This window comes from Ursus americanus, chromosome 17, assembly GCF_024610735.1.
Source record: "Ursus americanus isolate L20-20 chromosome 17, mUrsAme1.1.p, whole genome shotgun sequence".
In the NCBI taxonomy this organism is placed as follows: Eukaryota; Metazoa; Chordata; class Mammalia; order Carnivora; family Ursidae; genus Ursus; species Ursus americanus.
In genome coordinates, this window is record NC_142143.1 from 33,019,684 (window position 1) to 33,041,520 (window position 21,837).

At 36.9% G+C, this 21,837-nt stretch overlaps 1 protein-coding gene across 2 annotated transcripts; it reads left to right on the forward strand.

Moving 5' to 3' along the window:
- The first annotated feature begins 6,563 nt into the window (after nt 1-6,563).
- TSPAN19 (tetraspanin 19) lies at nt 6,564-21,420 on the forward strand. 2 transcript variants are annotated; one of them, XM_087869109.1, is made up of 8 exons: nt 6,564-6,632; nt 6,714-6,783; nt 9,795-9,931; nt 13,135-13,209; nt 16,640-16,750; nt 18,642-18,785; nt 20,034-20,117; nt 21,352-21,420. In XM_087869109.1, exons 1-8 carry the CDS (start codon nt 6,567-6,569, stop codon nt 21,418-21,420), a joined length of 756 nt encoding a protein of 251 aa, XP_087725235.1. In that variant the 5' UTR covers nt 6,564-6,566. The 2 variants fall into 2 exon arrangements, with proteins under 2 accessions (XP_087725235.1, XP_045635551.1); XM_045779595.1 differs by having other exon boundaries at nt 6,567-6,632; nt 6,714-6,786; nt 9,807-9,931.
- Nucleotides 21,421-21,837: the final 417 nt, after the last annotated feature.

Consider the following 21,837-nt stretch of genomic DNA (forward strand, 5'->3'; position numbering starts at 1 on the left):
AATCCCAAGGAAGATGGACGGGTCTTTTCTTACTGGTGCCCCAGTAGGACAAATTATCTCCGCTCGAAATTGGCCCGAGCGCTGCATCTCAGGAGCTGAATGAGGAATGTTTTTTCCAGGTAGATTTTATTATTTAAATACTTTGGGAAAGTCTTTAATAAAGAAACGACATTTTGCTACAGTTATCCAAGTAAAGGTAGCCTGACCTTTAAATTGTTTCTTATCTGTCTATATTTATTACTTGCAAATAGTGAATGTTCAATTGCCCACGTATAAACTGATCATTCCACCAAACCTTAATTTTGAATAGTGATTTGTGGGGCCTGAAGTATGGAAGAGAAGCCAGTAAATTGTTTGCTTTCCCCGACAGCAATTTATTTTTAAAAAGACAAATAAATAAATCAATTGTCACTCAATGCCTACCAAAAACCTCCAAGTGTATGGGGTGAAAATATCTAAAAATAATTTTCTGAAATATGTTTTCCTGTAAAATGTTGACAACGACACCCCCTGTTTTCACATAAAATTTGAAACTTAAGTATATATCATGCTATTAAATTTTAACTTAAAAATTCATCTAAGTTCCTTTCCTGTGGAGCAAATACATAGTGTACAATATGTGAAATTTATTTTAGTTAATAACAGATATTTCTGTTTAATTTTTTTTAAGTTTGCAAAGTATTACATTCCAAGAGGAAGTGGCTAAGCATAATTGTAAAGATATCTGACATACAATAAACTAAAAGCAAACATTTCTTTTGAGCCTCTGAAAGAAAATAAACTATTTCCTGGTAACAATTTACATTGCATCAACATAAGATTTAATAATACAGAGTGAGAAATAAGTAGATTTTTAATATTAAAAAAACACATTAGTGCCTCACTCAAAGACAACGATTTTCAAAAATCAACTACTTCTGGTTTCAAATCTAAGTAAGATTTAGGATATTTTCATTATCAAAGTCCATGCCCAAGTGCCATTTTTTCATTTTTTTTAAAGTTTAGTTTTTTGCAAATTTATAGACTTTTCAAATTGTTCATTTAAAATGCTCAGGCTAGGGGTGCATGGGTGGCTCTGTTAAGGGTCTGACTCTTGGTTTCAGCACAGGTCATGATCTCAGGGTGGTGAGATGCAGCCCCCCACCTTTGGAACTCTCCACTCAGCAGGGTGTTTGCTTGAGATTCTCTCCCTCTCCCTCTGCCCTTCCCCCCCTTAAATAAATAAATCTTTTAAAAAAATAAAAAATAAAATGCTCAGCAAAAAAAAATAAATAATAAATAAGTAAAATACTCAGACTATTATATTATGTTGAAATTCGCACAGAAAAATCTTAAAATTAATTTTATTTGTAATTATGAAACGATTCAGGCTTTTCCTACAGAATATCAAATCCATTAGTAATCAATTATTTTCCAGAACTAATTTTTTTTTAAAGATTTTATTCATTTATTTGAAAGAGATTGAGAGCATGAGCAGGGAAGAGGGGCAGAGGGAGAAGGAGAAGCAGATTCCTCACTGGAGCAGGGAGCCCAATGTGGGCTAACTAATTTTAAATTAGCTAAATTAGTAATCAGCTTTTTTGACATTGATGTCTAAATTGCTTTTTTTCTTAAATCTTACCTTGCCAAACAAATTGATAGCAAAGAAGAAAAATATTGAAAGTTCTGAAGATAATTTATGGTGCATGTTACTACATCTCTTATATTCTTGTTATTTTTTACTTTGGAGGAAAACTGACAATTCTATCAATTAGTCATAACTATCACTGATTAATATTACTAATTAAGGAACAAAATACAACAATTATCCATATATTTACAGATCATAAGTCAATTTAACTTGAATTTATTGTTTAACTGTGCAGCATTTAGCATAAATTTATTTAATTGAAATCTTCCTAGATATTATAGCCTACAATTGAGTATGTCAGTTTGCCCATAACTTTTTAACCTGAGTAGGGTTTTTTTTCTTTTTAATAAGTAGTTTTCTTTTCATTAAATTTTTTTAAAGATTTTCTTTATTTATTCATGAGAGACAGAGAAAGAGGGAGGCAGAGGCAAAGGGAGAAGCAGGCTCCGGGAAGAGCAGGGAGCCCAATGCAGACTCCATCCCAGGACCCTGAGATCATGACCTGAGCTGAGCGCAGACCCTTAACCAACTGAGCTACCCAGGCGCTCCTCTTTTCATTAAATTTTAATCTATTTTGAAAATTATCTGCAGGTCTGGTTGGTTTATAGCTTATTGACCTAACACAATATATTTCCCTTAGAGAGCACATAATATTTATTGAGGACATGAAAGGATGAAAGATAACTGTTTGTTCCTCTGACATCTGACAAGAATAAGATTTCTTTGAAAACATTAGTTGAGTGGTGAGATGACTTTAATTTAAAAACATTGTTCAACAATTGTCTTGTTTTTTATATAGCATGATATAATTTAAGTATCCCAGAATGCCATTGTGAAGTTCAAATAGCTGCCTAGCAGATGTTTTATTTTCTTGAGGATGACTATTGCATAATAATATTTTTAATATGTGACCTACAGGGTTGGATTCTTAGACGTCTGCTTCTCTTTTTCCTTTAAAGACTGTCCCAAACTCTCAAGGTCCTTCTCTAGCCCTTTTTGTGCTGTCTGCAGTTGACATGACAACCGACTTGAGTCCATGACTTTCCTACAGTTCCCTTCCCATTTCCCAACCTCATGTGCACCTCTCTTGTGTAAGATTACTATACTATCGCATGATTAATAGGTAACATTTAGCCAGGTACTGGACTTCATGCATCCCAAACATAATCTCTTTTAATTTTCACAGGATCCCTTTGAGGTGTATGTTCTTCTAATCTACATTTACAGGTGATGACATTGGAGGCTTGGGAAGAGTAGCAAGAGAGTGGTTTGTATCCATGGATTTGAATCTCAGCCCTGCCATGTGTTAACTAGGGGAACTCAAGAATGTTATTTTACCTTCCTGAGTCTCTTTGTCATTGGTCATAGCGGAGATAGTAGCACAATAGTACCTAATTTGCAAAACTTTGATGATCAAGGCACCAGTGTAAGTGACATATTGTAGACTATGGCATAATATGAATAGCCCAAGTAGTTAAGCTCTATAGACCTGAGTTGGAGTTTTATTTTGGTCTCTTTCTAATATCCCGTTGCTGGAAATTCTAGTTCCTACTGTATCTCTAATATCCTGGTACTGTTCTCCATCCCCATGACTATCTTGTAGTTTAGACAACATCATTTGTTATGAACTAATACATTAGCTTTGTAAAGTAGCTCTCTGTCTTGGGTTTCTTTTCTAATGTGACTTCCACTCTGATGACAGAAATATGGTTCTCCATTATCTGCAGAAGAATAAAAGCAAATTCTTGGCAAAGCGTACCTGATCTTTCGTGATTTTTACTGAGTTTACTTCTCTAGCTTTATTGTTCATCTCTTGTCATTCTGACCCATGCTCCCATGCCCTTCACTACAAAGCTTGTGAGCACAGGGGTCCATTGGTCATGAAAGCTTCCTATGTTTACCCCATTTTTGTCTGACTGGGACCTTCTTAATCAACCTTCAAGGATTATCTCAAATCCCTCTTCTCTCTGAAACTTCCCAGTTCCCTTTATTTCCTGTCCCCACACCCCCAACACATAATTCAGATTGGGCCATAGGTTTTAATACTTGACTCCTTGACACGTTATTTATTCATTTTTGTGCTCTCATCTCCTGGCAGCTAGAAGGAATTTAAAAACGATTACAAAAAATCATCAGGCGGGGCGCCTGGGTGGCATAGCGGTTAAGCGTCTGCCTTCGGCTCAGGGCGTGATCCTGGCGATCTGGGATCGAGCCCCACATCAGGCTCTTCTGCTATGAGCCTGCTTCTTCCTCTCCCGCTCCCCCTGCTTGTGTTCCCTCTCTCGCTGGCTGTCTCTATCTCTGTCCAATAAATAAATAAAAATCTTTAATAAAAAAAAAAAATCATCAGGCTATTATTTACCTAGTGAAAAATGACACCTGTGAATAGGTGAATTATTGTAATTTGTCCTTTCCTATATCATGTACACTATTAAAAATACCTGTGTTATTAGACCATTAATTACCTAATCAGGAAATGAACAAAAGAAATGCCACACCAGGACCTTATTTGATTAAATTAAAAACAAATTCTTTGTCTATAGCAAAAAAAAACAACAAACTAAGACAAAACATAGTTCTTCCACACTACAAATATTTAAATAGGAACAGCACAAATTTATCATGTATCTTTGTGTTAGCACCTCTTTATTTTCATTGATCTTGTTTCCAGTATGTGGTGCTTGTGACTGGAAAGATCAGCACATGACCGTCTCCTCTTCTCATTCTGTGCAAATATGGCTATGGACTTCCTTGACTTGTTGCTTAGACCCCTGTTTGTTGTGTTCTAACTCTTTTTTTTTTTTAAGATTTTATTTATTCATTCGACAGAAATAGAGACAGCCAGCGAGAGAGGGAACACAAGCAGGGGGAGTGGGAGAGGAAGAAGCAGGCTCATAGCGGAAGAGCCTGATGTGGGGCTCGATCCCAAAACGCCAGGATCACGCCCTGAGCCGAAGGCAGACGCTTAACCGCTGTGCCACCCAGGCGCCCCCTGTTGTGTTCTAACTCTTTAACCTGAACTTCTTCCTGTGGTCTGAACGTTTGTATTACCTCCAAATTCACATGTTGGAATCCTTATACCCAATGTGATGGTATTAGAAGATGGGACCTTTAGGGGGAGTCAGATATGGAATAGGCTGAAGCAAGCCCCGAGTCCCGAAGATGATCTCCTTGAAGAGAACCTTGGACTGAAAGAGAAATAAGCTTTAGTTTATGTTTGTATGTGGATCCTTTGATAAAGCATGTCAGCCCTGATTCTAACATGCTAATTATTACCAAATCAACAGTCAAGTCTATGCCTCTCAATACGTCCCACCAGAGCTACTGCAGTGTTCTTGTTCATTACTTTTCTTTCTCAATCACAGAGGCCCAGGACTTTGGCCCTGAGAACTTGTTTAAGCAATAGGAGAGGACCACAGCTTTCTCATAAGCTGAAGTAAATAGAATTGAAGCCAAAATTATGTATCTACAGTATCTTAGGGAGAAACTGAAATAAAAATCAGGCAGTCTTTCTAACTGATTGTTCCATCCAAACAGGCCAGGCACTGGAGGAATCTAAGAATAAGAATGGAGGACAGAAACTGGAGAAAGCAAATGGCAGTAGGAGACCTCAAAGCAGAGGGTGGAAGACAAAGCCTGGAGAGACTCCTTCAGCTGGGAAGGAGAACCATGGCATTTGAGGGAAGGAATGTGGCTTTAGGTCAGAGTAGAGAGGGGAAGTACATAGATTCTAACCTAGACATCTCTTATTTCTCCTCTTTCCAGGGCGTACTTTGGTTCAACAAGCAGAGTGCTTCAAATTAATCTTATTAAATCTGCTTTCATCATGTCAATTATGCACTGCATGATTAAAACACTATAAACTACAATTATTTGTAAAATTATGGTACTAGCTAGATCTGAAACAATGAAGGAAAAGAGAAAACCCAGAAACATGCCCAAGAAAATTTAAAACCTTCATATCTAATAAAGCACCAAACACCAGTGATCTAGGTGTTGATTTTCCTGTAAAAGTTTTAGGAAACTAAATTGAAGAATGTTTAATTAGCACAACCTTAAGTTGGTTTGTTCCCTTCCTTTGCATACCAAGCTAAATTACTCACTAATTAAATAATCTGGTTCATCTACTCATTTATTAATTCAACAAATACCTATTGAGTAGCTACGGTGTGCGCTACACTTTGGGATTATAAGGTACACAAGACTTACTCTCTCCACTAACAGGCCTCAGAGTCTACATGGGAAGAAAAGTAAAGAGAAAATAGAAGGGCAACAAATTGAGGTTAGGCAAAGCCTTCCAAGGTGAGACTTCAATGAGGAGTCGACATTATTCTGGGAAAGAGGAGGGACAGGCAGAGGTGAAGAAAAGCTTTCCAGCAAGGAGAACAAGGTGTATTCAGACTAGAAACAAAATAAATTATTTCACTTTCTGAAAACTAAAAGAAGTTTAGTAAGGTGGTTATTGGCACGTTACTCAAATGTCTTCTTGGTCTCAACTGCCTAGTGCGGATAGGGAGGACAGGCCCAGTTTCAAGATACCTTCAACATGTCCTTATAATTGGGAGGGTGGAGGGGAATGTTATATTGACAACTGGTATCAGAAGAAAACCGTGCAAATAAATGACATGAGTAGGCAGAATTATTTAAAGTTAATGTGGGGGGTGCCTGCGTGGCACAGCGGTTAATCGTCTGCCTTCAGGTCAGGGCGTGATCCTGGCATTCTGGGATCGAGCCCCACATCAGGCTCCTCTGCTGTGAGCCTGCTTCTTCCTCTCCCACTCCCCCTGCTTGTGTTCCCTCTCTCGCTGGCTGTCTCTCTCTGTCGAATAAATAAATAAAATCTTTAAAAAAAAATAAATAAAGTTAATGTGGTGACTATTTAGAGTAAAAGTTGTGGTTATCTTTTCAGAAACACCAATATCCGGCGAGGAAAAGAATGTTAAGAAAAAACAAAACGTTAATTTTTAAATACTTTCTTAATCTCATTAATGGAGCTTTCTTGGTAAGTCTTTATAATTATTTCATAAAGAAAAGGTAATGCATTTTTATTGGCGAATATAAGCACTAACTGTCTTTTCTATAGGTTCTTGGACTTTTACTCATGGGATTTGGTGCATGGCTCTTATTAGATAGAAATAATTTTTTCACAGCTTTGGGTATGTATCTCTTTTGCTCCCTGAGAGAAGCCAGGCATTCCATTTTAAATACTTGCATGGTGATATATTCAGCAGGTGGCAGTATTCCTCCAAAATTCATTAAGAATTAGCCAAGAACGGAAGACTGTGGATTGTTCTAATACACTCTGGATGAAAAGATAGTGGAGACCAACGTAGTGCTCAAGTTAAATCATTTCTCTTAAAACTCAATTACTCTCACCATTACATGTTACAAATAAAATATAATATTTTGCAAATATAAATGAAATAGTTGAATGTGTTTAACTGAGTTTAAAAACCCTTCGTTTTACTATTTTGTGGTATGCTGTGGTCACTATGAACTGAAGTTTAATAGACTTAAGTGTTATTTTTGTATACATATCTTTGGTGGTTGGGAAGGAAGCCATATTTCAAGAGCTCAGTAGCCATATGTGGCTATTGGGTACTGGCTAGCTTATTAGGCAGTGCAAATTTAGATTATTTCCACTACTCAGTAAGTTCTATTAGACAGCACTGTTATTATTAAATGCATGACAAAAAGCATGCATGCTGTGGAACAAACATTTCTTTTTTTTTTAATGTTTTTTTATTATATTATGTTAGTCACCATACAGTACATCCCTGGTTTCTGATGTAAAGTTTGATGATTCATTAGTTGCGTATAACACCCAGTGCACCACGCAATACTTGCCCTCCTTATTACCCATCACCAGTCTATCCCATTCCCCCACCCCCTCCCCTCTGAAGCCCTCAGTTTGTTTCTCAGAGTCCATAGTCTCTCATGCTTCATTCCCCCTTCTGATTACCTCCCCTTTCTTTATCCCTTTCTTCCCCTACCGATCTTCCTAGTTCTTATGTTCCATAGATGAGAGAAATCGTATGATAATTGTCTTTCTCTGCTTGACTTATTTCACTTAGTGGACTTCAAATAAGAAAAAATACGTTTGTAGGAAAACAAAACCAAATAAAAAGATTTAATAGGTAATAAAGTGCTACAAAGTATTGAATAATTTAGTTAAACTTCAGCTACACCTGAGTGCCTGGTATCTTTATTCTCTTCTGTTTATTTACTCTGCTTATGGAAAAGTATTCATGATGTCTGAGTGCATTAGTGGTTTGCTCAGAGTACATGGGTGTGTGGAGATCTTACGACAGCCTTTCTGTCTTTCCTTCCCTTCCCTAGAAGAATGGCAATGATAGCTTCCACTTACTTAGTGCTGGTTACGTGCCAGGCCCTGGGCTAGCACTTCCCATACAGTATCTACTTTAATAATGTAACAGTTAAGGTAGAGCGAAAGTCGTCCTCTTTTTTCTTTCCCTCCATTATGGAATTGAAAGATAATTCTCATTGACCTTAAGGTACTTGCATATGAAAAAAAAAAAAAAAAAACCAACAACCCTAAACAGATAGTCAGAAGCTTATCCTTTAAGTTCTGTGGCTTTTTTTTTAAATTATGTATTTAAACATTTAATGAAATCTCAGTTAAGGCTTTAAGACATGGAACTGAAAATAACCAGTTTGTGGCAAAAGCCTGGTTGGCTCCACTCCTCTCTTTTATCTGCAACTTTCAACAAACTTACCTCTTCTTAAAAAATGATTCTGCCTTCACCTCTCGACTTGTAATGACACCATGCCACCTAAAGGCCCCATCTTCCTTCCCTCTGTCACAACAATAGCCTCCCGTAGCCTTGTGTTCTGATCTCCTTTCTCAGCCATCTTCCAAATGCCACTGAAATGATTTAAGATGAAAATCTACCCATATAACATGAAAAGCTTTTTTCTGGTTTCCCGCTGCAATTATTTATTCATAGGACAAATATTTATAGAGTCTATTCTACATGTTGGGCACTATCCCATGAGCTGAGGATACTGTGCTGTGCCAGAAAGACAGGTATTTTGTCCTCATGGAGCTTAATGCCAGTGAGGAAGACTGGATAAGAGCCTTCAAAGTGGGCATAATTTGGCCCCTGCAAACCTGCCCAGTTTCACCTGCTCCAAACCCTAAGTGCCAGCAAAGCTGAATTTCTAACACATACTGTGCTGTTCTGTGTCTCAGAATGCCTCTATCATTCCAACCAAGATCTTTCCAGTTCTCATTTACAGCCCAAGCACAGTGTTGCCTTCGCCAGCAATCCTGCCTACCCACCTACACTCTCCAGCCTCTTCGCCCTACTGGCTTAGGGGCCTCTGTACCCAGGGGTGTGCTGGGAAATGATGAACAACTAGTCCTGGAATAGAAAGTCTTGATTTATGGTATTTACTGATTTCTGTGGTGTAAAGACGTAATGCCACGATGGCTGATTTCACGGTGCCAACATGAATTGAGTTTGGCTTACGAATTTTGTGAACATGTAACAGTTGGCGTTTATGAGCCGGAGCAAGCTGGCTCCAGCACACCACTGCCTCCACTGTTCTCCCATAAAACCTGGGGCATATTTAATTTATTTTTTCTTCTTCTTCTCTTTTTAACAAATATTTGTTAGGCACTTTGTGTTCTACAGTCTGTGTCATAACACTAAGCACTTAACAGTTAGTCTGTCAACTATATAAATATATATAGTCTTTAGCACAGAGAGCTCAGTCTAGATGGAGAAAGAATAAAACATAGTCTAGTGGGGTTATATTACCAATAAACTCAGACTTTCATATAAGAGAACCTTGACCCACACATGTTAGATGCCCCCCAAAATTTTATGAATAAATTCATAAATGTTTGGATGTTCATTAAACATAGAAGAATTCACCCCAGGAAAAAAATGTCTGCTTTCATAGAAGACAATGAAGATAAGGTAAAGGGAAAGAGATCTTTTGAGAGTGAAGAAATTTTCTATCATGTCATTAATGGAAGAAAAGTTATTGCCGAGACTAAATAAGAGGGTGCCAGAACGAAGTTTAAAAAGAGAGACAGAGAATCCTACTGGTTTGGCAGCAACTGCTTAGGGAAATCTTGGGTTACTACATATATTATTAAATAGAATACAACATCACTTAATAATAATTTATTTTGTGGTTTCCACAGATGAAAATAATCACTTGATAGTGTATATTTTTCAAATTTTGACCGGAACTGGATCTGCTATTGTTCTTCTTTGTCTCCTGGGTTATCTGGGAATTCACAATGAAATCAGATGGCTCCTACTTCTGGTATGTATTTCATTTTAGTAGCCTGAACTAATTTGTATCTTTGATTTTGAGTGTCTATGTCACACGAATGAGCAATAATGATCTACGTCACCATAACACTGCAGTATAGTGTGCCCTAGGGAATAAGGTAAATGAAGCACTCCGTCTCAAGAAACTTCTAGGAGGAATGTTCTTGGTGAGCTTTCCATGGATCAGTTCTGGACCTCTGCACTTACACTCTTAGATACTATTTTTCAACACGGAGTCAATAGGAATCCATCTCCTAGGGTAAACTACAATTAACCAAAATTAAGAATCTGAAGACTAAAATCCAAATGAATGATTAAAGTCAACAAGGAATGTGGCTTAGCCAGGAAAAGAAAACATGTCCTGTACTCAGCCCATTTACTCCCTGTGGGAATGCCATGTGGGAAGCTAACTTATAACTGAGATCACAATTTATTATTTAACAAAGAGAAATAGAACTGCTGAGAGGGCCAGACTCTGGCATCTGGCTAGCACACTATGTCTCCCCAGCCATGTAACTTGAAAAGATAAATTATAATTAGGAATATAGACATGAACATGAGCCATTTACCATACATGTGGCAGGTATGGTTCACAATCCACAGACTCAGATGAAATATAGCTTTTCCACATTTTCTTTAAATCAAATCAGTTTTAAGTCACAGGCACTCTCTTGTCCAACAAATATGAAATTCAACTGCAGACATTGTGTCTCTTACCAGGAAGAATGTAGAAATACTTAGCTTTTATGTAGCACTGAAAGCTGGGTGGTCACTCTGGATACTGGTTATCTCCTTGCCACACATTTCCATTTAGGCAAAGAAGGCACAGAGCCTGATACTAGTATAAGATGGGGGGGTCAGTAAGGAAAGGGGAAACTAGAAGGAGAAAAACAAACATCTTCTAAGTTTCTGCCTTCTGGGACTCATGTATTAATGGGCTGTGACTGAGCAGTCTGACAGAGCCCATCGTAAGGAATGTACATAATACTAGGTCCTGAAGCCAAGACACCCCACTCCTGTCTGGATGCTCCAAAGGAGGGCAGTGCTAATTTTTGCCATCAGGCCACTTTTGCTGCTCTGCTCTGAATTTACCAATACGTTGTGGATGGATACATTTTTCCTTTAACCATGTTAATTCACGCAGTCAGGTAATGGGCAAATTTTATAGGCCTAAGCACTATTCTTTGGCTTAAAGGTGATTTTGCATACCCCTACTCCAACTGAATAGATATTAGTTTTACAGTAACTCTTCAGGGCAGCGTGTGTGTGTGTGTGTGTGTGTGTGTGTGTGTCTGTGTCTGTGTGTGGTGTGGTTTGTTTTGTTTTGTTTTTAAGATTTTCCTTTCTTGAGAGAGAGAGAGAGGAGGTGGGGGGAGAGAAAGAGAGAGAGCAAGAGCATGGTGGGGGGGCACAGAGGGAGAGGGAGAAGCAAATTCCCCACAGAGCAGGGAGCCCTGAGACTAAACTAGTATTCAACTTTGATAAGTGTCTGCCAGCTTGATCATAGGACGCAGCACTCTGAGATCATGAGCTGAGCTAAAGGCAGACACGTAACCAACGGAGCCACCCAGGTGCTCTTCGGGGACAGTTTTACTTCCCTTTTTTAAAAGTTCTTGGGCAGTATTACACAGTACTCTGTGAGAGTTAGGTGCTAACAACTCATAAATATACTGAATTTTTCTTATTACAATAAACATCTAATTACTGTTAAAAGGGAATCTTCAAAGGTAAAAACCATGACTTAACATTTGTGTCAATGACCATGTGTCAGAGACTTTATTTAAATAATTAATCAGGAGCACCTGGGTGGCTCAGTCGGTTAAGCATCTGCCTTTGGCTGAGGTCATGATCCCGGGACCCTGGGATTGAGCCCCGGGTCAGGCTCCCTGCTCAACGGGGAGTCTGCTTCTCCCTCTCCCTCTGCCTGCCACTCTGCCTGCTTGTGCTCTCTCTCTCTGTCAAATAAATAAATAAACAAATCTTTGAAAAATAAATAAATAAATAATTACTCAGTAAGGGAACTGTAAGAAGTAACAACAGGTTGAAGGAGAATTAGATTTGTGGAGATTTATAGTCTCTACAGACTGTATTCGTTTGCCTTTCCATGGGTAGGAATCATTTTGCATTGCTATGGACAGGGAACTTTTGTATTAGTATCAGAATTCTATACAGAGTTGAACACTAGTTTAATCAAAGGTAGTATTTCATACCCCCATAGGATCAGAAACCTGAGAAAGTCCAATAGACCACAACCAGCTTGCCATTTAAAAAAAAAACCAGTAATATTTCTTTATTGTTTTACACAATTTTTCCTGCCTCTACCAATCTCCTTTTAGTGAAGGTTAAGTGAGATAACGTACATAGAAGTATTAGAAATCTAAACTTCTAAACAGATCTAAAGACCATATTTTTGTCTCTGGAAATAGGAAATTCTAATTTATATCAATCAAACAAATTTTAATTGACTGTTTTAAAGTATTAATGTTTTCAATATGTGAAATTAAGAATAGTAACAGTAAGTCATTCTTATATTTTAGTTAGTAAAATATTCAGACTGCTAATTTTTAAAAATCATTATGAATTCTAGATAATATGTATTACTATGTAGTCCTGTGATGAAGAAAATTGCAGTGGCTGTACATTTAAAAAATATAGTTACATAAGTGTGAAAATGATTTCACTTGGCTTTGGATAGAAGTATTTTCAGTTTTCAGAGGAATAGTTTAAATGTACATACAGACTTAATTTTACTATAGCAGATGCTTTTGTTATTTTCTGGGGGTTTGTTGTTACTTTGTACCTGATGGGTTTGTGTACTAGGTCACAGTTTAGTGAGTTTTCTAGTGTTAGCGGACTGGTGTGTTAAGTGGAGGTCCAGATAAGTGCTTTCCCCTCTATGACAGTTTTGGATCTGAATGAAGGAAAATCATCAACAACTTTGTGAGACGAAGTGGTCCATAGCGTGCTCATTGAACACCATCTCTTCTTTCTTAACATCTATCCAAATGCTCGGTGAATTTTCTTCTTTGCCTTTTTATTTGAATAACTTCACTCATGTATATGAGGACAGGGAACCATCAATACCTGTGGGTATTTTAAGACTGTGTATTTCCTATGATATGCATTTTCCCATCATTGAAGCATCTAAGATATATTAGAAGCATAGTTGCCATCTCTGTTTTTCTTTTGTTTCAGTACACAGCACTGTTAATGTGGGCCTTTGGTGTTCAGATTGTGCTTTCAACATTCATCTTCATAAAGAAAAAGGAGGTATGGAAAGATCATCCTTTTATTTGAAATCTAGAAAAATTGGGTATCTTAAAATATTAAGACCTACGAGTCTATATTAAGAGCGAAAGGTAAATGGCTTTGGGGGGAAAAGAAAGATTCATTGGAAGTACTATAGAATTCTATAAGGAAAGGGCCAGGGGTCAGATCAGAAAGGTGCACTAAGGAAATTTTTCTTCAACTCAGCGGAAGATTGAGAATGTTGTAAACAACAAAGAATGTGGGGGAAGAGGAGGTGATACTAAGTGTAGAGAATCTAAAATTGGGCCCCCAGCCAACCATGGCTACCACAACTGACCCAATTCTGTTTTTCTATATAGACTGACTGTTTTTTTGTAAAGAAATACCTTTGGACTTGTACAAATTTGAAATTTAGTGGTTTTATTTAAATGAGATGAACTGCGGGCACCTGGGTGCCTCAGTTGGTTAAGCATCCAACTCTTGGTTTTGGCTCAGGTCATGATCATGGGTTGTGAGATCAAAGGGGGGAGCCTGCTTGAAGATTCTCTCCCCCTGCCCTTCCCTGCCCACTCCCTCAAATAAATTTAAAAATATTTAAAATAACAATAAGTAAATAAATAAATGGGATGAACTGAATAATTCATGTATTTTGCACGGGTATGGTCATGAGTGTATAATTAATCACAACAAGATTTATATTTACCAAATTAAGAAAACACATAATAAATTACCTGAAAAAAAAAACCTTTTGGAAACTAAACTCACCTATTAAGGTCAATAATTACTTTCAATTTTTAAAGAAATTTCATTGCTTCAGTGCAGTCAACGGTCTGTCTTTGTGTGGCGGGAGATTGTCCTGTAGTGAAAGAGCATGGAATGAAGTCGTGCAGATCTGCAGATGACTAGCGCTCAAAGAGCTACTTCACAGCCCTGAGCCTATGTCTTCATCTGTACGGTGTCATTCACCCCTACCTCCCTTACAGTGACCATCAACCGACAACTTAAAAAGTTTCTGTTAAAGAGTAGCTACTTAAGAGCGCTCTTCCTTTCCTTAATTAATTTCCGAAGGAGCCCCTGATTCACTCCTGTGCTTCCTAGCCTTCAGATTCTCTCTAGATGTAGAATCCTAAGCAACAACCAAACCCCAAGAAAATCTTTCCTACGTAACACCATTGCCCTTCTACTTCTTTTGCTCTCCTGTGCGTGGCATCTATCCTGGATATCTAACCACCCAGGACTTACTGTTAATGACCTGACATTGAGTGCTAACATTTCTTCTCCTGTGTGTGTGTGTGTGTACAGCACGTGAGTTCTGTAAAGCTGTTTCTGTGGCAAAGCACTACATCCCAGCTGATCAGCCTCTCACTTTGGGATCTGGTGATAGAACTTGACACTAACACTTCAGGATCCTTAGCACATAAATTTAGTTTATCAGTGTTGTCCATACTCACTTGAGTATTATTCACATACTTATTCATCTCTACTTAAGAATCAGAATGACCATTTGAGAATAATTACCGTTGCCAGAAACTACGATAACCACTCTACCAGCATTATAATTTTGATCCTCACAGCGACCCTCAGAGATGCATTGTTAGTCCTACTTTCTAGAACAGGAAACTGAGGCTTTGAGAGGAGAAATACTTGCTAAAATATATCATGGCCAAATGATAGAGCCTGGACTCAGACACTTAATAAATGAATCTAGAGCTAACAGCTTTGTTTACATCATTTTGTCTTCTACATTCATATTAGATTAAGCTCTTAGGAGCCTCTAAATCTTTTATGCCACTTACGGCACCCAACAGCGTTGGAGGTACACTAGGGCTTCAATGGACGTTTGTCAAAATAAATATGTGTGAGGGAATTTTATTTATATAGTAGTCACAGAGATTATATATGATACTCTTATGTACTAAGATGTGATTTATATGCCCTCTGGATCTCCCAAATAATGTTTTAGAGGATAAGTAAGGACGTAAGTCTGCCCCTTCCTCACAACAATATAAAATGGAATATTTTCTATTCTAAATAAAAATTAACTTAGAGAAAAGTTCAATAAATAGAGATCTGAGTAATACTTTACATTATTCTAATCTTCTTAAATGCATTAAAGCAGAGATATATAAGTAACTGCGTAAGAGTTTAACTTGTACACATGGTTTAATTGTTGTGGTATTCCCACCAGGAATTTCATTTTCATTATTCAAAGGCAGCATAATACAATGAGGAATCATTAGACTAGAATTCAAATGAACCATATTTAGAAGTCTCAGCTCCTCGTCATTATTCATGTAAATAAAGCAAATAACTAAATTCTCTGAGTATTTATTTCCTTGTTCATAAAACGGGAATACTATCTGTTCTTTCTACCTTTTACCTTAGCTATGAAAGTCACATAAACTTTTAAATATTTAAGTAAGTGACTATTAAAATTTACCTCTGCAATATCTAGATTTTGAAATAGTAGTTTCCCCCCAAACTTTCAAATCTGATTGTTTTTGTTATAGTATTTTGAAAGGATGATTTTTTTAATTAAAAATCATAATTCTTGTATAAATATACAGTAGGCACAAGTCAATGATTTTATTTAACATCTTGATTAATGTGGGAACTGGCAAGAAATGTTCGAAGTTCAAAGGAGAGTCCAAAGCGAAGACAGTTATAAAGGCCATTTCTTAATATATGCAAAACATGGTTGGTCGGGGAGATACAATTTGCATCTCACCAGGAAAAATTCATTTGTTTTTCTATGACAAAGAATCAATTGTCTATCTATAGCTTCCTACAACTTACAAAAGTTGTAAAGTAAGTTAAAAACTGAGAAAGGTACAGACCCCCATAGAATAAGAGCCTGAAGTTATGCTAAAGCAACTAATTTGCATTGAAAAGATACTCAGTCATCTTTTTTGGTCCATTTCAAGGTTTTTCACAATTTTTTTCTGAGGGTACAGGAAGAAGAGCAGAATCCTTAGACATTCAGGAAAATAGCACATAACTTTCTCCCTAATCATAAAATAAGTCTCATATATTCCTCCTGCAGATCACAGTGCAAAAAACCAAATGCCTCAGCACTCACTGAGACTGCTAAAAATAGTTACAAAGCAGAAAAAGAAAGCACTTTGGAATGAGCAGAAAAGAGCAAACTGACTAGAGCATTCTTTTATTTGGAACCATAAAGAAAGTTTCTTTCAGATTTTGACCCTTTTTCTTTCCAAATTTTTATTGAAATTCCAGTTAGTTTATACACAGTGTAATATTAATTTCAGGTATAGAATATAGTGATTATATATACAGTGGAACATTACTCAGCCATAAAAAAGAATGAAATCTTACCATTTGCAATGATGTGGATGGTGCTAGAGAGTATACTGCTAAGTGAAATAAGTCAGTCAGAGAAAGACACATACCATATGATTTCAGATATTGACTTTTGATGCATTTTCAACAGGTTCACCAAGTATGGCATGATAAAATTGACTTAATCATTACTGAGTATGGATCTAAAGATATGCCTGAAGATATACCCAAATGGATTATTCTGAATGCTTTACAGAAAACAGTAAGAAAAATTTAACATAAAACTAAAAAAATAAATGTCAAACATGATCACCATAGGGTCGGGGGGAGACAGGGAAGGGCAGGAGATAGGGACAGAGGAGTGAGAGGTTCTTATAACTTATAACTCCTATTCTTGGTTAATTGATGTGCATTTTAACCTGGCTTCACCTGTAGAAGTGTTGGGGGTCTTCTGCCAAGTGAGATAGTCTGCCCTGCTGCACCTGTGGGAGAGAAGTTTGAGCATAGCCCTTGCTAGCAGCAGAGAAGCATGGTAGTTACCGTTTGAGCCAGAATGTCAGGTTTGCCACATAGCTTTTTGACCCTGAACAAGTAACCTTATTAATTTCAAGTTCCATATTAGTAAAATGGACAGAATAACCCTTAGCTCTGGTCTGCAGAAATCAATGAAGTACTATATAGAATGTATAGAAAGCCTTGGATCTGGAACATAGTAAGCAACTAACACTTGTTAGCTAACATTATTAGGCTTATTGTTTTACAATTCAAATATATCCAGGCAGGGTACAGGAATGGATATTGTCTCTCAGATGGTTTGCAGGAATATCAGCAGCTGGAAGATCGTAAATGCTTGATAAAGAAAATAGCAAGCATCGACATAACACCAGACTTTTTGTAAGTGCTTTGCATGCGTTAACTCATTTAATCCTTCCAACCCAATGAAGTAAGAACTATTATCCTCATTTTATAGGTAGTAGCTTACCCAGGGTCACACAGCTAATTAAGTGGCAGAGCCAAGATGCAATTCCAGAAAATGTAGCACTAGCTTCACTACTATACTAGATGCCCCACATAAAAATAGTTATTATTTTTGGTGTATGTATTAACAGCATGGCATTTTAGGAGAATTGAAATATAATTATAAATGCTTTTACTTATCTTGTTTTTTTCCCTCTGATATATATGTGTGACATGTACATGTATTGCCTTTTTAGATTGCATTAGGACTAATGGCAGAGAATCAAACCCTCCTATGGACATAAACTGATAAACAGGAAAACAGTTCTATGTATGACATCACTATTACTAATGAGAATCAAGCTTATAGTCCCAGTCATGAGTATGGTTGAGCTAGTACATATAGGTTCGATCAAACTCATTTTCAATACCCAAACTCTAAAGCATTATTTTAGTCATTCATTTCCAAGATTGTTGGTACATATTGTGACCTAAGCAGGACTGGTGTGATAACTTTCAATAACAAGATTAGAAAACAATGAAATATTTACTCCAACTTTGTCTCATATTCTTGGTGACAAATATATAAGCTGATTCTTTCATATCCTTCCAATTCAACTTTATAGGATTGGAAATGAGATATTTCTTAAATGTTTTATCATTTCTATGGCTATTTGCCTTATCTTTTTGGTTCTCTGTGGCCATTTTTCACACAACACAAAATTGGAAGTTAACAACTTACATTAATCCTAAGAGAATAAAGAGAACACTGAATCTCTTTATGTATATTAAATACATATAGGAGCATTTTGGGGATAAATATAAAAAGAACTGCTATAGTGAGGAGAAAGATACGGCTACAATGATTCTCTCTTCTGTATTCTGGTCCAAATATAGTTTGTAGCTTCAGTAAATCAGGTATACCTTCCATCCATTTATGCTAAATTCAGATCTAACAATTTCATCCTAACATAGCCCACTTATATTTAAAGGTCTTTAGTTCTGGTTAACATCAACAATAGTAGCAACAAAGTAATGGATTAAACCAACAAAACTACAGTTGTATTTGTAATTCACTACATTCCAATGGAGAATAATAAATTTTCTTCACAAAAACCACTTTATTATGCATGGTAATCATACTTAACTGCACTTTGAATATTTTATAGTAAAATTCACAGAATTTTTTTTTCTAGTTGCAGTGTTGTGGCCAGTACAATTACACAGATTGGATAAAGAATAAAAATAAAGAAAATCCGGAACAGGTGCCATGTTCTTGCACAAATTCTACATTAAGGAAGTGGTTTTGTGATGAGCCACTGAATGCAACTTACCTGGAGGTAAAGATAAGGCTCTCCAAGTGTTTTCAGTGCCTTTTTTGTTTTTTCAAGTCAATTTAGAATTCTGAGCAAAGTTGTTTTTTTTTTTAAAGATTTTATTTATTCGACAGAGATAGAGACAGCCAGCAAGAGAGGGAACACAAGCAGGGGAAGTGGGAGAGGAAGAAGCAGGCTCATAGCGGAGGAGCCTGATGTGGGGCTCGATCCCAGATCCCCGGGATCACGCCCTGAGCTGAAGGCAGACGCTTAACCGCTGTGCCACCCAGGCGCCCCTCTGAGCAAAGTTTTACATAAAAACAATGCTATTTACAGTGATTCGTTTCTTAAGTTACTTTATGAAACTGAACTCATAATTAGATGAATAGTTATTATTTCAGATAAATAAATTAATAAACTTCCTGGAATTACATCATGTAAGTGCTCCTAGAACTTGGGATACCAGCAACCTTTCTCTCCAATCCAATCTCCAACCCTGCAGAGAGAGGAGGCACTTTTGGTAAATCTGTGGTGTATAGGATTGGTAAGGGAGCTGCAGTACCAGAAGCAAAGGGGTACGAGGCTTGGCAAAAATTGAAGGGAGGGGAGCCCAGCAATGACACAAGCAGTGTTCTGGTAAATGTAGCAGAAGCAAGAGTAGGGGTTCGTTTGCTACTTACAGGTATAGGATACTGATGAAGGAGATTTTCATCCCAAGAACTTCTAATATTTTATATAGTTTATATGCTGATGTTATTCCAATTGTAAGATGCATTTTTCAATTACATAATTCATTCATAGATAAATAGAGCATTATGTTTTTTAAAAAGCTTCTCCTATTTGGAAAATAATCATTTTAGGTTGAAGTATATGCCTTGCCGAATTACAGTAATCTGCAGAAAATTAGATCCCTCTCTAAATTTAATAAATTTCTGATTTCGGGGCACCTGGCTGGCTCAGTCTGTGGAGTGTGGAACTCTGCATTTGTATGTTCGAACCCCAAATTGGGTGAAGAGATAATTTCAAGATAGTATCTTTAAAAAAAATTTCCGAGTCCAATTACATGACAACATCTTAGCAACTTTAAAAGTAGTAACTGAGATGTCCTGCTATCATATGAAGTTCTCTGGACTAAAGTCGTCTTCAGTTACACACTGACTTGCTTTTTAGACTTTGGTAAATTACTATCCCTATGCTTCTTCTTCTTTGTAATAGAATTATATATAAACCAATTCCATCTCCAAGTCAATCTAAATAACTTTTTTTCCTTAGGGTTGTGAAAATAAAATCAACATATGGTACAGTGATAATGCTTTAACATTAATTGGAATTAACTTTGGACTTTTGGCTTCAGAGGTAAGTTTTTGTTCATATGATTAAAAGCAAAAACTATTCAGTAGAAACCATACATAACAAACTGCAGAACAACCAACTGGAGTCCTAATCAGACAAATTAATACAATAGGAGTCGGATCTTGAGACTATCCATGTCCAGGAGAGATACAGATCCTAACTGGAGGTGATATCCCTAAATCAGCCAAGTGGGATGACCAGTTAATAAATGGTCCTCCTGGAAGGTAGTGATTTCATTGCTTTGTGAGATAGATAAAAATATTTCATATCTCAGCAGCAAGAGCCCATGTCAGACAGCTTCATGTTGGCAAACTTTGAAGTCTGGACCGATGTTTGACATTAGTAAATCTACTCACCCATATACTCATTCATTCATTCATTTAATAAATTTGGAGGGGAAGACCATCTACCGTGTCAGGTACTGTGCTAGCTGTTAGAGATACAGTGGGAAGCAAAACAGACACATTCCATGACCTGCAGGGTGACAGGTGCAGAACTGAGATTCAGAAGCAGAACTTCACTCTCCAGTCTCAGTGAAGACTGACGAAAGCAGGGGAAGGCTATGAATTTGAAGAAACTGTGAGAGTGAATACATTATTACAGTGTAGACTGTAACCTTGCAATGCATGTTTTGGTCAGAACAGTATACAGCATTCAATTTTATGTTGATCCACAAAGGCATTGCCCTAAGGTTCCATAAGTTTTCTTCAACTGGTAACAGTTATAGTCTCAGAATGGTGATCAAAACATTCTTATAAGCATTAATACCGTTCTTTCGAAATGTGTATTCTCCATTGTGTTCATGCTGAGGTATTTAAGACAAGACTGAATGAGAGATGGTATGTGTGGTCCATTTTATCATCTGCCCTTTCACACCATCTTTAATGATCCTATCACAAAAAGAAGCAGTTTTGTAGGACTGATGACATAGAGAGCTGATGAACAAAAACCAGATCAGCAGTTCAAGACATCTAGCCCAATGACAGCCCATGTAATTAAAATCGAACCGTCTATTAGTTAGTCCCCCGTAAATGAACTTGGTGACAGCTGGGTTGCTCTAGGAGACTCACTTTGCAGACTTCTTATTTGCAACCATATGTACCTTACTCCAAACTGTTCCCACCCTCTTTGATCCCTTTTCCCTAAACAGCGTGCACGTAGGTGATCGCAGGTGTTAGCTTTGCAAATCACTCTTATTGGTTGCATTTTGATCTTTTATCATTTCCTTTTCTTCCAGGTTTTGCAAATCTTATTAACTGTTTCTTTCTTCAGACACATCAAGAATAGAATATATGCAGAAGAGTGATCTTCAGATTTTAATTTGCCCAGAAGACCGGTTAATTCTCAAAATAGTCACATCATGTTCTTTTACTCACCCTCCAAAGAGTTTTGAATTACATTAGTTTAGAACTTTTTCAAGTCATTGGTTATATGTAACATAGACTTATCGAGTATTATAACAAATCACTCCATGAAATTCTTATTAATTTTGTTTTTCAAAATATCAAATTCTGCAGTTCAGGACTTTACCTTGAGTTATTTTCTGAATTCAGAGGATATCATCATATACACTGAATTCAAAATGTGATGAAGTATCACCATATGTTTTGAGTTTATGTAGAAAAAAATACCTACGTGATATTAAGAAAACACTAATTAAGTAAGCAATTATAACATGTACCTTACACTTGCAAATTTTAAGAAAACAACATTGATTTGTGGG